We start from the raw sequence: 13,719 nt of genomic DNA on the forward strand, positions 1-13,719 counted from the left end.
TGATGACATTCCCAAGATTGATATTGCCATATCCCAGTGTTTTTCCAATGTTGCCATCTCCATAAGAAACACTTGGGCCAGCTTTCTCCACAAAGTCTGATAGCAGGGCTTTATTTCCAGTCATATGTCCTGAGCATCCACTGTCCAGAACTAGGATGTTTTTCCTGTTGCCCTGCAATCACAAAGACCACTAATGATTAGTTTTTAAGGACCCAGACTTGCTTGGATCCTTTGGCCTTATTAAGTTTGTTAACATTTGCAGCGGATTTAGCATCAGAGTTTATGTTAACATTTTTCTTATCAGCATTTACATTATCAGACTTTGTATCAGAACTTACACTAGAAGGAACAATACTAAATTTCTTTAAAGAAGGTTTTATTTGATAATAATCATAGTACAAACTATGATATTCCTTACAAGTATAAATGGAATGCCATAAACTACCACAATGAAAACAAGGATTTTGTGGCCTATATCTAACAGACTGACTCTTAACTCCTGACTTTGAAGGTAAGGAGTTTATGTTCTTATTCTTCCTGCAAAAAGAAGCTAGATGGTTAGAACTTCCACAGTTATGACATGTTTTTCTAGGAGCATTAGGAACAGGCTTATAATCATTGTTTTTATTCACACCTTCCTTTCCATTTCTATTTTTCCTAGGTGACTTTACCTTGTTTACATTCTTAACATCTTTCAGCTTATGCTTAAGCTGCTTCTTCGTCATTAAGCCTACGTTTACTTCAGTTGTCTTTTCCTGTTTTAGTTTGTCAGAAGTTAATTCCTCTTTAACTTCTGATTTCTCAGTATCAGACTTTACAGCTACAAACTTAACAGGTTTTAACTTTGGCTTTTGTTTAACAACTATAGACTTAATATCTACAGTTCCTTTATCATTCTTATCATCTCCATAACCTAAGCCCTCTTTCCAGTTTCCACTACTTAACAAATTCTGAGTTGTTCTGTCAGAGTTAGTCCAAGTCCTGATAATCTCTCTTTCCTTTTCTAACTCAGTCTTTAGAGATTCATTCATTTTAAGTACTTCATCCCTAACATAGAGAGCATCATCTCTATCTTTCTGAGTTTGATGGAACATGACTAACTCTTTTTCTAAATAATCATTCCTCTTTTTACAAGCAAGATTTTCAGAAGTTAATCTTTCACATGTTAAAGTTTGATCTCTATAACTAATAAACATGGTTTTAAGATATCTTCTCAACTCATTAATGTCATCAGTATGAAAGGCATAAGTAGTTTGAGGTACCTTTAACTCAGCAGCTTCAGAACTGCTATCAGCATTTGCCATCAAGGCATAGTTCACCTCGCTTTCGGAATCTGAAGTGTCTGTCCAGCTTTTCTTCTTTATGACAAGAGCCTTGCCTTTGTCACTCTTCACTTTCTTGCAATCAGGAGATATGTGGCCTTTCTCACCACAGTTGTAGTACTTGACATTTGTGTAATCTCCTCTGTTAGACTTCCCTCCTTTGCCTTCAGATTTTCTTAAACTCTTCTTATCAGAACTTGCACCTTTCCTGGAAAACCTCTTTCCCTTTCTGAATTTCCTGTATGCAATCCTTGTGATTCCTTTCACCATAAGAGCACACAGCTTCATCATCTCTTCATCAACATCCATCTCAGGAAAGCTTTCAATTTCTGAGTCATCATCACTATCAGAACTTGATGACACAGTATCAGACTTTGTGATGAGCGCTTTTCCCTTGCCTTTCTGTGAGGTAGCTGCCTTGGGGGATTCTTCCTCAGCCTTAAGAGCAACTGTCCTTGACTTTCCTCCTTTCCTCTTGCTTCTTTGTTCCATCTCAAGTTCATGAGTCTTGAGCATCCCATAAATTTCATCAAGAGTTATTTCTTCAAGATTATAGTTGTCTCTTATAATTGTTGCCTTCAAATCCCAACTTTCAGGAAGAGCTAACAGGAATTTAAGGTTTGAGTCTTCAAGATCATACTCCTTATCAACTAGTGACAAATCATTCAAGAGTTTGACAAATCTGTCATATAAATCAGTCAATGACTCATTAGGCTTTGAGTCAAAGTGTTCATACTCTTGAGTGAGTATTGTCTTCCTGTTCTTCTTAATCGAATCAGTTCTCTGGCACCGTCTCCAAGGCATTCCATATCTCATTTGCAGTCTTGCAGTTAATTACCCTGTTTGACATTACATTATCAATGACACTATGCAGCAAGTGTCGTACCTTAGCATCCTTAGCAATTGATGCGATATCTTCAACAGTGTAATCACTCTTCTCCTTTGGTACAGACTTTGCTGCTTCTCCTGCAACTACAACAGCGAGTTTTGTTGGCTTGTGAGGTCCTTCATTGATTCTATCAAGATATTCTGGATCTGTAGCTTCCAGAAACATAGTCATCCTCACCTTCCATATGGGACATTCAGATGGTTTCAGTATGGGAATCTAATAGCCTCATATCGACTATAGATTTGAGTCTTTGGGGGTTCTTCAGTTTTGATGGGCTTGGTTGGAGTTTCTGCTTCAGACATGATTATTTTTGGATCTTAAACTGTTTATGTGTTAACAGATAGGCTCTGATACCACTTGTTAGGTCGCACACTGTAGAAGGGGGTTGAATACAGTGTTTATCACAATCAAATCAAATTAAAGAACTCAAGTAACAGAAAACAGACTTTATTCAATATAATAAATTATGTTACAATATGGAACTGTTCTCTCTCAGTGATGAACAAATATCACGAGAGCTGCTAGGGTTACGATAAATAATATTCTCGATAATGATAACACTTATAGTGTAAACCCTATGTCTGTGTTTATATACTACACAATTACAAGATAATCGCTAATTGATATTGAATATGATTCTGTATTCTAAAATATATCAATTAGATATCTTCTTTTCCAAGTCTTCTATTTTCCATAGAAGTCTTCTCTATGCATATCTCTTCTTTATTTAGTCTTGATCTTCTTTCCTTTCTATCAGCCTTTCCTTAACTGTTCGTCATTTCGCACTTAAGTTCTGATATCCCTCTTCTGATAATTATCTCCTGATAATTTAAGTACTGATATCATTAAGTTCTGACTTCCAGTAAGTGCTGATTTCAGTAAGTTCTTGTTAAGTAAGATCTGCAAACTAAACACAAATCATATTAGTCATGACATTATCAAATATATCTAACAATATCCTTGCTAACAAACCTACCCATTCGATATCAAATCCCAACTCATAATTATACATATTATAATAACACACGCAACAATTAAGATTCACGTTCTCGAAAATCGGTTCGACAATCACTACCGGGATGTACATATACTCGTAGTTTCGAGAAAATAGGGTTGTCATATATTTTGCAAAATATTCTATCACAACACACCAGCAGGTCCTGCAAAATACTTATTTATAATTATATATGTATATATATATATATATGTTTATCGGCCTACCCGTCGAACAATTCGACGTCAATTCACCACAACAATACACAATTTTACATTCCTAACGACCGATACAACTCAAAAATCACAATCAATTCAATTAACGATACGACTTAAAAAGAAATTAATTAATTATTTTAAAATTTTAGGACTCAGAAATAATTCATCACCGTCCACCATCGGCTCGCCGGGGCTCATCGCCGACGGCGGCAAAATTTATTGGTGCCCGATGATTTTCGGGTTTCCAAATAAATTCCACCGATTAATTACTTTTCGTACAAAAACTATATTTATATCATGAATATTCATTCAATTAATTTCCTGCATACAAAAATATAAAAACCCAATCAATAATTACGGAACTAATTAGCACAACAATCGACTCACACCAACACAGCACATACGCGCTTCACGCGCTGACACACGGCCACACAAATTGAAACACACGCACGCACACACTGCAACCAAGAATCAGGAAGGAACAGAGACCAAAGCAAAGCAGTAAACGGAGTACAGGGCAACCGGACAATTACCGGAGTAAACCGGAGTACGGCAGGGAAAGAAACCGGAATAAACAGGCGCAACAGGGACGGGGCGAATAACTGTAGACGACAAAAGAAGGAAGGAACAGGAAGCAGGGGAACAAGCTCGGAAAATAAATAGAAACAGAATGGGAGGGTGAGAGTAAAGAGAGAGGAAGAGATTAGAGAATGTGAGATTGTGAGATTGAGAGAGACAGAAATCGGTACAGGGGAGGGAGTACATGAATGAATTAAATAAATGGCAGCAATGTAACACGTAGCAAGTCCACTCCTAAAAATCGAACACGTGTAATATTTTCTGTTTTCCTGCCTGAGTTTGTCTCGAGTTGTATATTCTAACGAATCAACATGCGAATAAATAATGCTCGAACAATTACCGAATTAGTTCTAAAATTTTTAAAATATTTGAAATTTAATAAAATAAAATTTTCATAATTAACGAACCAAGTTGCATTTAAAATAAATTTATAAAATCACGAAAATAATCTTAAAATGTTATAAATATCCCGAAGTTAATTTCATAATTTTAAAGTCATTTCTGAAATACAATTTATACCCGCTTTTAGCAATTAAACGAATCAACGTGCGGGTAAAATTAATCCCAAAAATTTCCAAAATAATTTTAAAATTCTCGAAATAATTCAAACTTAATAAAATATGAGTTCCATAATTTTTGAAATATTCTGAAATTTTATACGAAATTTACACTTAAATACAATCAAAAAATCATTCAGGGATAAATAATTAATGAAATATTGATTTCTAAATTTTATAAAATCCCAAAAATAATTACTGAAATTTTAAAACCATTAAAATAATTTTTAGAGGCATTCCAAATATTTATGAAAATAAATCTACTATAAAACCACTTTTAAAAGTAATAACGAGACAATACAGCTCAACAAACAATTATACAAATAATCCTTGTAAGCCACCAACCACACATAACTAATAATAAAACAACACACGGCTACCAGAAAACATACACATACTTTATTCACTTAATTATTTAATAATTACACACTTAAATAGTACAAAAATATACGAGTCGTTATAGGTAACCTCTCGAAGATTAATTGATTTTCTCATAATGAATCAAAATAATGAAAATGACAGAAAAAACATGACTCTGATATCAATTGACGAAATACAAAAGTGTAAAAGAAATAAGTATTAATATTCGCAAGTACTCTTATACGATAAATCCTTTGAAACCTTGAATTCACAAGGGTTTCTTGAATTTACCAAAAAATAAGATTATTTATATAGGAATAAAAAATCATAAAATGAAATAAAAATAATATATTTAAAAATAAATAATAATTAAAGATAGTATAATTATGCTATATTTTAAATTCCAATTTGACATTATCATCCCGATAGCACCTCAATAGGGTGATCATGCATTAGTCAACTTGATCATTACACCCTAACTACCCTAACTATGTACCGAAAATTCTCGTGCATCAGATACGAACAGCCTCGTAGATTGTTTGCATTGGCTGTGCTTTGTTTAAATTTTAGTTGGATATCCTTTTAATTTTCAGTTGAATGGCAGGTTTTTTTACTGCGGATTCTACTAGTAGGCTTTAGAGTTTGGGAAAGGGATTTTTTACTGATGTCAATGGTTAAAATAACCAATATTGTTTGTTTTTTATGACAACTTGTGAACTCGTCTAGTCAAAATTCGATCCGATGCATCTTGCTTACGCTTCTGCATTGTCTCATCCCACTTGTGAACCAGAAGCCTGGTTTTTAAGTTTGGTGATACACAATAGTAGGAGTAGAATGATTTGCAGAATTACATTTTGATATATCTGGTCCTGTGAAGGACAAAAGTCATTCACAAGATACACAAAACTTTACGTTTTCACCGTCATTGTTCTTTTTCCAGCAGTATGACTAATATTTTGTCTATTTTCCACAGCCTACATGTGTTCTTTTCTGTAATCTCTTCTTTATAAACAATACTGTACCAAATAAATATGTAAAAATACTATTATAAGATTGCTACTGAAATAACATCTTGAAATTTTAAAACGACCGCTTCCTTAATAAAATAAATAAGTAGTCTAACAAACGTATGCTTCATAGATGATTTTTTTTTTTTTAATTAAGATCCTTAAACAACCCTCGGATTATTCCCACTCCCCATAATCGCAAAGCTTAACTTAAACCAATTATATATTGTTCTTACAATTACTACTCCCCTCACGTACATCTACTCGTTCCCTTTGTCTTTGTTTCCCTCTAAACCAATCAAATCCAAGCTATAATCACCCTTTTTTTTGGTACAACAATTAATCAATCATCATAGTAATAATACAAGAACACTTGGTGTTCAGATAGAGATTTTGATTGAATCAAAAGGTGTTTCAAGACTTTGGAAGTGGCTCCCCTCTTAAGAATGATTTGAAAAGTTGAAGGGACTCTCTTGGCTTAAATAGTGGTACTTCATGACCTGCTCCTCTCACTGTTGCAAATGTTAGCCCTTCATATACCTCTGTCCACCCTCCCACCTTCAAACATTTTTAACACGAATTTTATCAGTCTCCACATTCATATAACTCCGCTGATATCAGAGCCTCATGCAGAGACAGAATACCAATACGACAACAAGTACATAAACCATAGGCTTATGCAAGTTACACTCACCTGTTTTTTGACATACCATGGATACCATGGGATTTTTGTTGTTAGCTTGAGTTGTTCCAGAGCATACCTTGTAGCTGTGACTGGCACAACTGAGTCCACGTCTCCACTAAAATACACAATTGCACCCAAAATTTAATCAATTTAATCATCTATTAAATTGAAAAAAAAAATTAAGTTATGGTGCTAGTAAGGTAGATCATGCAACCTGAAAACCCAAATTCTTAATCCAGCACCAATTAGTTCCCGGTATATTGGAAGAATTGATACTTCAGTGTCATTCCAATTTCGATTCAGAACCTCGCTGCCAATAACGTACACATTTAGAAAAAATGACGACAAAAATATAAAATTTTGATTCAAATCGAGCATAAATTGTTGGTAGTAGCAAATTGATCCTAGTTCTACAAGCACCAATTGTAAACATAGGCCAATAAGTTTAAGAATAATTTATGTGATTTACCTGCAGGCGGTCCACTTATATGGAATTCCTGTTGTGTTTGCATGGAGAGCTTTCTGGACGTCTGGCCTATTATAGTAAATCTCTGCATATTTTTCGGTACAGGGGTCATATCCAGATAACTGCCGGAACATCTGAGAAATGCCAAACAATTAGTTATCATCAATAAATGAAGTTTATTACTACTCTTCTGTATTGACTAATTGCAACATCTATTGTTATCATTGTCGCATATACCCCATGAGGTCGATGAGGCAATCGCATAGTCTTGTGAGTAGCACCATAACTGCCATCAGATTTGTTGCAAGGAGGTGCATATATATTGTACTGGTCAATGTTTCCAAATTCTTGATCCATGGCATAAGAATACAATGATTCACACTCATTTGATGTTTTCTGTCGTCGGAAATCGCATGTGTTAATCAGTTGATGGTACGTTTTATCCGATATCATGGCATGGCTCCACCAGTAAGTCACTGTTCCAATGTTGTCATAGTAGTTATCTGTAACTGCATTCCCCACCTGCATTCACAATTCAACTTGTGTTTAAAGTCAAAGCAAACATAATGCGCCACATCCATACTTAAATGAAGAGCGCGTAAATGCATTACCATGAATCCCTTTAGATTAATTTTTTGCTTGGCATTGGCATTGTAGTGCACTATTGCTCTGGCTAACTGGGGAACATAATGACCAGCATAGCTCTCTCCAGTTAAGTAGACTTCTCGGTTCTTGTAACGTGGAAATCGATTCATCCACCTAAGGATAAACTGTAGCGAGTCCTTGGCTGAAATCCAGATATTTGCCATAAGATCAAACAAGTCAATAAAGTGAAAGCAGTGAATACAACCACAACAATATCAATATGAGTAATCTATGAACCAGCTGCAAACTGTAAGAAGATGTAGCATGAGCCCTGCTGAACATACCAGTACGACGATCACCAGTGTCAAAGAGATCGCTTGAGCGATTGCTGTAAGAATAGCCAACTCCAGCAGGAGTTTCAAGAAACAAAAGGTTTGCCTCATTGTTCCAGGAGAATTTGTTAGGGTATAAACCTGAAGATGTTTTGTTTATCCTAAATGGTCCTATTTCTTCAGATGCCCCATATGCAACTGAAGAGCATCCTGGACCTGTAAATTTTTAATTTCATAAGCCAATAGCACAATAAACATCACAATTAACATTGAATTAGCCTTATGCTCATTGTCTTATGCTCCATGTCCTAAACTAGATCATGAATGAGGTCACAAATGCATTTATTGTGGGCCATTTTTCATAATAAATATGTTTGTGTTCTAAATGTAGATAAGATATAATACAGGGGGGGGGCGTAAGCAGGAGTACAGGTACAGCAATAGAAGTATACATTACACGGATGAGTAAAATGAGGAAAGCAGTAGTAAAGAGCCAAAACTAAGGTAGTGTAAAATAAAAAATAAAAATAAAAAACTGTAGGTGATGCAAATGTAAAGAAAGAAGTAAAGTCCAAGAATGCTGACAATAGTGGGTAGAGCAAATGCAGCTGCAGGTTGTACACTACACCCCCACCATGCATCATAAATGAGTATTGCTTTTCTAGACTATTTAGTTGCTTTCATGCATTCATTATCTCCCTTCTCTATGTAATTTACTGATTACTACACCTTATATTTTATGCATACACATATTGTGAAACTGGAAAGTCTGATAAATGAATATTCGGGATCGACGAATAACTTTGTGAAGTAAATTAATTTTCTTCGCTCTCCACATAATGCAGAAATGTACATGTGGATAATGCATTCATTAATGGGGGTTATGTCTTGTGACCATGGGTAGTTAGCTCATGATGCATTTCTGCAGCAACCCTACTGATAGAGTCATGTTCCCTTTTTCTGCTTTTCTTCTGTCATTCTTAATTACATTTACAATTAACAAGACAATGAGTAATAAATATTTCACCCCGGGTAAAATCAAGAAAAGCTGCAATCTTTTTTAAATTTTATTGTACAAATCAAATTCAACAATATCCCTACAGATTTTTATCTGGAACCATCCTAAATCATTGTCCTATGTGCACACAACACTACACCAATTTATTTTGTTTTCTTGCAATATAAATTTTAACTAGCAATGAAACAGTAAACTACAGCCTAGCTACATCTGAAAATCTAAAACTAGTAGTAGTAACTATAATTGCATAAACATAGTAGATGTATAAGCAAAAATAGATGAAGAAGGTAAAAAAGAAAAGGGCGTTAGTGAATATGTTGTATACCTCCATTAAGCCAAATGACAAGAGGCTTGGAGAGAGGGAGATGAGGAGACTCAGTAAGCCAGTAAAAGAGGGCACGCCCAGCAAAATGATTAACAGTTACATAACCGGAGAACTGTTGGAAAGAGACAATGGGTTGTCCCGGAAGAGAGATTATCCGGTCAGCTTCTTCTTCTTGTTTCGCGTGATGATGACCATGTGTTGCAGCTGCTGCTGTTGTAGTTGCACCCATTTGTGCAACAGCTATAAGTAACATGGATATCAAGATCTTCATCTTAGACATGGCCATGTCCTAGTATTTTTCTAAGAAGAAGCTGCAGCCTGCAGCTAGCTAGCTGTATAATATATATAACAAAAGGGAAATGATACTTGTATATATAACCCTATTCTCTGATGTTTGTGTTTTTGTATGGGGAAGTAAGGAGGAGGTTGAGTGATGACAGACTATGATTTATTATGAGAGAGATTATGAGAGAGAGACTGAGAGAGAGTATCTCCTCTAGTTTTTACACACCATTTATTTTTGGACAAATTAATAAACTGATTTACTTTCCCGGTTGAATTTTGTTCTTTTTAAGTACATGTAAAGCAATATCTTAATTTTGTTGACTCTAATATTTTGTTATCTGGTTGAAAATATTGCTGCAACTGATTGTGTACTAGTGGACATGTTAAATTTGTTGAATGATGCATTTGAATCGAATGATTCATTGATTTGAATCGGCGCATCACTATTTATTGCCCACAAATATTGCAATGATTTGTTATTGTACCCTAGGCCCTAGCACATCATTTACAATATTGTGTGCACATCAAATTTTGTTCTTTTTCATTTTTTTTTCCAAATTCTAATGTTAGTTTTGCTTATTTTCATTTGTCTTTTTGAACTTCAAATGTTGGTGTGATGATGACGAAAGATTGTTAACGGCAATCTCATAAAATATTGTGATAACAATCGGTTATCTAGATAATATGACGTGAAGTAGGGTTCAAACCATATTAATCAAAGGTTATTAGGTTCTTATCTATCTTTAGGAAAATTAAAAATTCTACTTTTGATATGCGCGGAGTGAGCGTGATCAATTAGTTACAGATACAAAAATAAGGTTGAAATTTTGTGTCATACATACATCTTTAGCGTGTAAATAACATGGGGTGAATAACAACTTTACTCTCGCTCTATTTGTTGTAAGAGTATTTCCAGGTATTTTGGTTCATTATTTAAATTTAATATTAAATATTTGATCCTAATAATTTTAAAACATTAATATTTATTCTATTCTTCAACAACATTCCCTATATCCATTTTTTATATAATATTTTTTCATTAAAAAATATCATTATTACAAAAAATAAATAAAGAGAAAGTTCTTATTTTAAATATATATTACTCCCTTCATCCCTCCCAAATATTTATATTTGGGTTAGACAAAGATTTTAAGAAAAACGATAAAGTAGTAGAGGAAAGTTAAAAAAGTTAATAAAATAATGAGACTGATTAATATTATATGTATAAAGTGAGTATAGTGGAGTGAAGTAGTGGATGTAGTTATTTTAAAAATTATAAAAAATTTACTATTTTTAGAAAATTTTGAAATGTAAACAATTGGAAGGAACATTCAAAAAGGAAAGTGTAATAAAAGGGAAAAAAGGAGTATAAAATAAGAATTAAAAGTTTGAGAGAGTTTATTTAAAATTAAAAAATTAGAAGAGATCTTAGTAATTTAAGAAATCGTTACAGAGTAGTTTTTTTCTCATATTCTTTATTTTATATTTTAAGACATCGAATAACTAAGTTTTTGGAGTTTATCTGATGTAATAGTCTCAACTCTCAACCTTTGCAATGAGGGTAAACCGTGTTTACTTAATGTCTATTCCCTTGCTAAAAAATTTAAAGACCAGACAAATACATGTGTCCTTTTTGGCCAAATTTTTATGGCTGCATTTACTTCATCATTAATAGTATTACGTAAAAAGCAAGTCAAAGATGAAACAGATGCAGTTCTATTACGTGTGATGAGTCGATCAGTTAACACAAGTAATCATGTTAATTTGGGGCATACGCCGACGACAAACGGAAACGGTTCACATACTTGGCATGAAAAAACGATAAACACGACGTAAACGTAACAGCTAAAGCCAAAATTTACTACAAAATAATTGCCCTTTTCTGGTTTAACTTTTGAACTAGGTTTAGCTGGTCACGAGTTTCATCACTGCTTTTTCTCGTGTATTCATTCCTTTCTTCAAGTACAACTTGATTTCACAGAATTTTTTTCATAAATAAAAAGCTTTTTTAAAATGACAATAGCATGTCGTCGCAAAGAGTGGAGTGAATGAAATTTGCAGCTGCAAGTAGAGATGCACAGAAGGCCCATCGGGCCGGGTTTTGACCGGTCCTTAAAAAACTCGGACTTTGACCGGGCCGAGCTTTTCGGACTTTAATTTTGACCGAACCGGGCCGGGCTTTCCGAAAATGTCAGAGCCCGTTTGGGCCCTCGAGCCAGGTCTGACTTTTTTCGGGCCGGATCGGATCGGGCCGGACTTTTTTCTAATTTAAATCGGATCGAGTTTTATTAGAGATTCTGAAGACTACATATGTTAGCAACTATATCATCGTAAAAATGTATTAGTTTATATGGAATATATTATGAAAACATTATTTCGTTGAAAACATTTAAGTTCGGCAAAAAATAAACATGTTTATAGAATAATATGTTTTATCATTGTTATCCAAATATATATAGTGTATTTACTATATCTTCTTTCATTATTTATACAACGAAGTGTATAAATAATATTATTAATCACAAATATGTAAATATATACGTGTTTAATGTATTATTTATATTTATAGTATATGTGAATTCATAAATATATAGGAAAATATATTAGAAGAATCAGATTTTAACCGGGTTTTTTCGGGTTTTTAATCGGACCGGATCGGGCCGAAGCCCGGGCTTTTAACCGAGCCGTGTCGGGCCGGGCTTTGCCTAAAAATATAGGGTCCGTCGAGGCCCGAAGCTCGGGCCGGGACGGGACCGGGCTTTGACCGGGCCGGGCTTGACTGAGTTTTGACCGGATCGAGCCGGGCCAGATTTTCGGACTCAGGTTTTTTGTGCATCTCTAGCCTCTAGCCGCAAGTGGTCTAAGGGGTGAAATGGATGAAATTGGGCAGAGACGTTTATTTTCATCTCGTTCATGATTCGGGTTGACTATTCAAATATTGTGAAATTGTATGGGCCTTTGATGCTGCTAGACTGTTGTAATTTCTAATTAACTACTCCCTCCATCTCGGTCAATTATTTATATTTGTTTTGTGCACGGAGGTTAATAAATATGTATATATAAAAAAAAAATAGTTAAGTAAAAATAGTATGAAAGGGGAAAAAAGTGGGAAAGTGGTGGGACTCATTTACTATTTTTGGTAAGTTTTGAAATGTACAGAATTGGATGAGACATTTCAAAAAGGAAAGTGTAAAGAAATGGGACTAGAGCGGGCAATCGGGTCGTGTCGTGTAATTTCGTGTTTCGTGTACGTAAATATGAAACTCATATCCAACCCGAAATGATTTCGTGTACCCATATGTGAAACTCATATCCGATTTGAATCGTGTTGTGTACTTTTCGTGTATATTAAATAAAAAATTAATATTATATATACATATAATATATAAAAAATCTATTTTAATATATAATTTAATGAAATATGGAGAGTATATATATATATATATATATATTTACATAGTATTCTATAAACACTTGTAAATATTTCTATTATATTTATATTATATACATAAATATATGCATGTGTTATATATATTAATTTATAAATATATTTATCTCGTGTAATTTCGTGTACCTAAATTGAAACACATATCCGACACTAAATCTATCGTGTAATTTCGTATTTGTGTTCATTCGTGTTTCGTGTACCAAAAATTAAAACCCATATCCGTATTTTCCGTGTTGTTTCGTGTCGTGTTCACGTATCGTGTACCATATTGCCCGCTCTAGTTGGGACAGAGGGAGTAGTTTATTAAGCACGAACTTTTTTTTATCTCTTTAAATTTTATCATTTTGAAATTATGAATAATAATAAATAAAATATATCAAAAAAATAAAAAGCCTTTTTTCGTTAACAATGTTTTATTTAATGAGTCGCTCTATCATTATTCCCAAATCTAATATCATAAAATTATATTATTTATTAATCACTAATAAATATAATATTTTTTCCTATTTCATAATATTAGAATTTGAGAAATTACATAAACAAATTGAAACGATATAAGAGTCATAATTTTTATAGTATTAGTCTTCTACTTTACATAAGTAATATAATGATATAATGATTATACAAAATTTTGAGAAAACATATCTAT

At 33.7% G+C, this 13,719-nt stretch overlaps 1 protein-coding gene across 1 annotated transcript; it reads right to left on the reverse strand.

Annotated features, from left to right (window-relative positions):
* Positions 1-6,016: 6,016 nt before the first annotated feature.
* On the reverse strand, positions 6,017-9,815 carry LOC141700047 (serine carboxypeptidase-like 25). The gene is made up of 8 exons (XM_074503821.1): positions 9,338-9,815; positions 8,007-8,210; positions 7,689-7,864; positions 7,315-7,599; positions 7,081-7,211; positions 6,826-6,921; positions 6,621-6,726; positions 6,017-6,484 (listed from the first exon to the last, which is right to left on the reverse strand). Exons 1-8 carry the CDS (start codon positions 9,621-9,623, stop codon positions 6,341-6,343), a joined length of 1,428 nt encoding a protein of 475 aa, XP_074359922.1. The 5' UTR covers positions 9,624-9,815; the 3' UTR covers positions 6,017-6,340.
* Positions 9,816-13,719: the final 3,904 nt, after the last annotated feature.

Source organism: Apium graveolens, unplaced genomic scaffold (assembly GCF_009905375.1).
Source record: "Apium graveolens cultivar Ventura unplaced genomic scaffold, ASM990537v1 ctg1685, whole genome shotgun sequence".
In the NCBI taxonomy this organism is placed as follows: Eukaryota; Viridiplantae; Streptophyta; class Magnoliopsida; order Apiales; family Apiaceae; genus Apium; species Apium graveolens.

Bases quoted from the DNA above. Each gene is read 5' to 3' on its own strand.
- LOC141700047 (XM_074503821.1), bottom strand. From the start codon at position 9,623: ATGGCCATGTCTAAGATGAAGATCTTGATATCCATGTTACTTATAGCT. The intron at 8,211-9,337 runs GTATACAACATA...AAAAATTTACAG, and splicing joins TGTCATTTGGCTTAATGGAG to GTCCAGGATGCTCTTCAGTT. The intron at 6,727-6,825 runs GTTGCATGATCT...TGTGTATTTTAG, and splicing joins TTAAGAATTTGGGTTTTCAG to TGGAGACGTGGACTCAGTTG.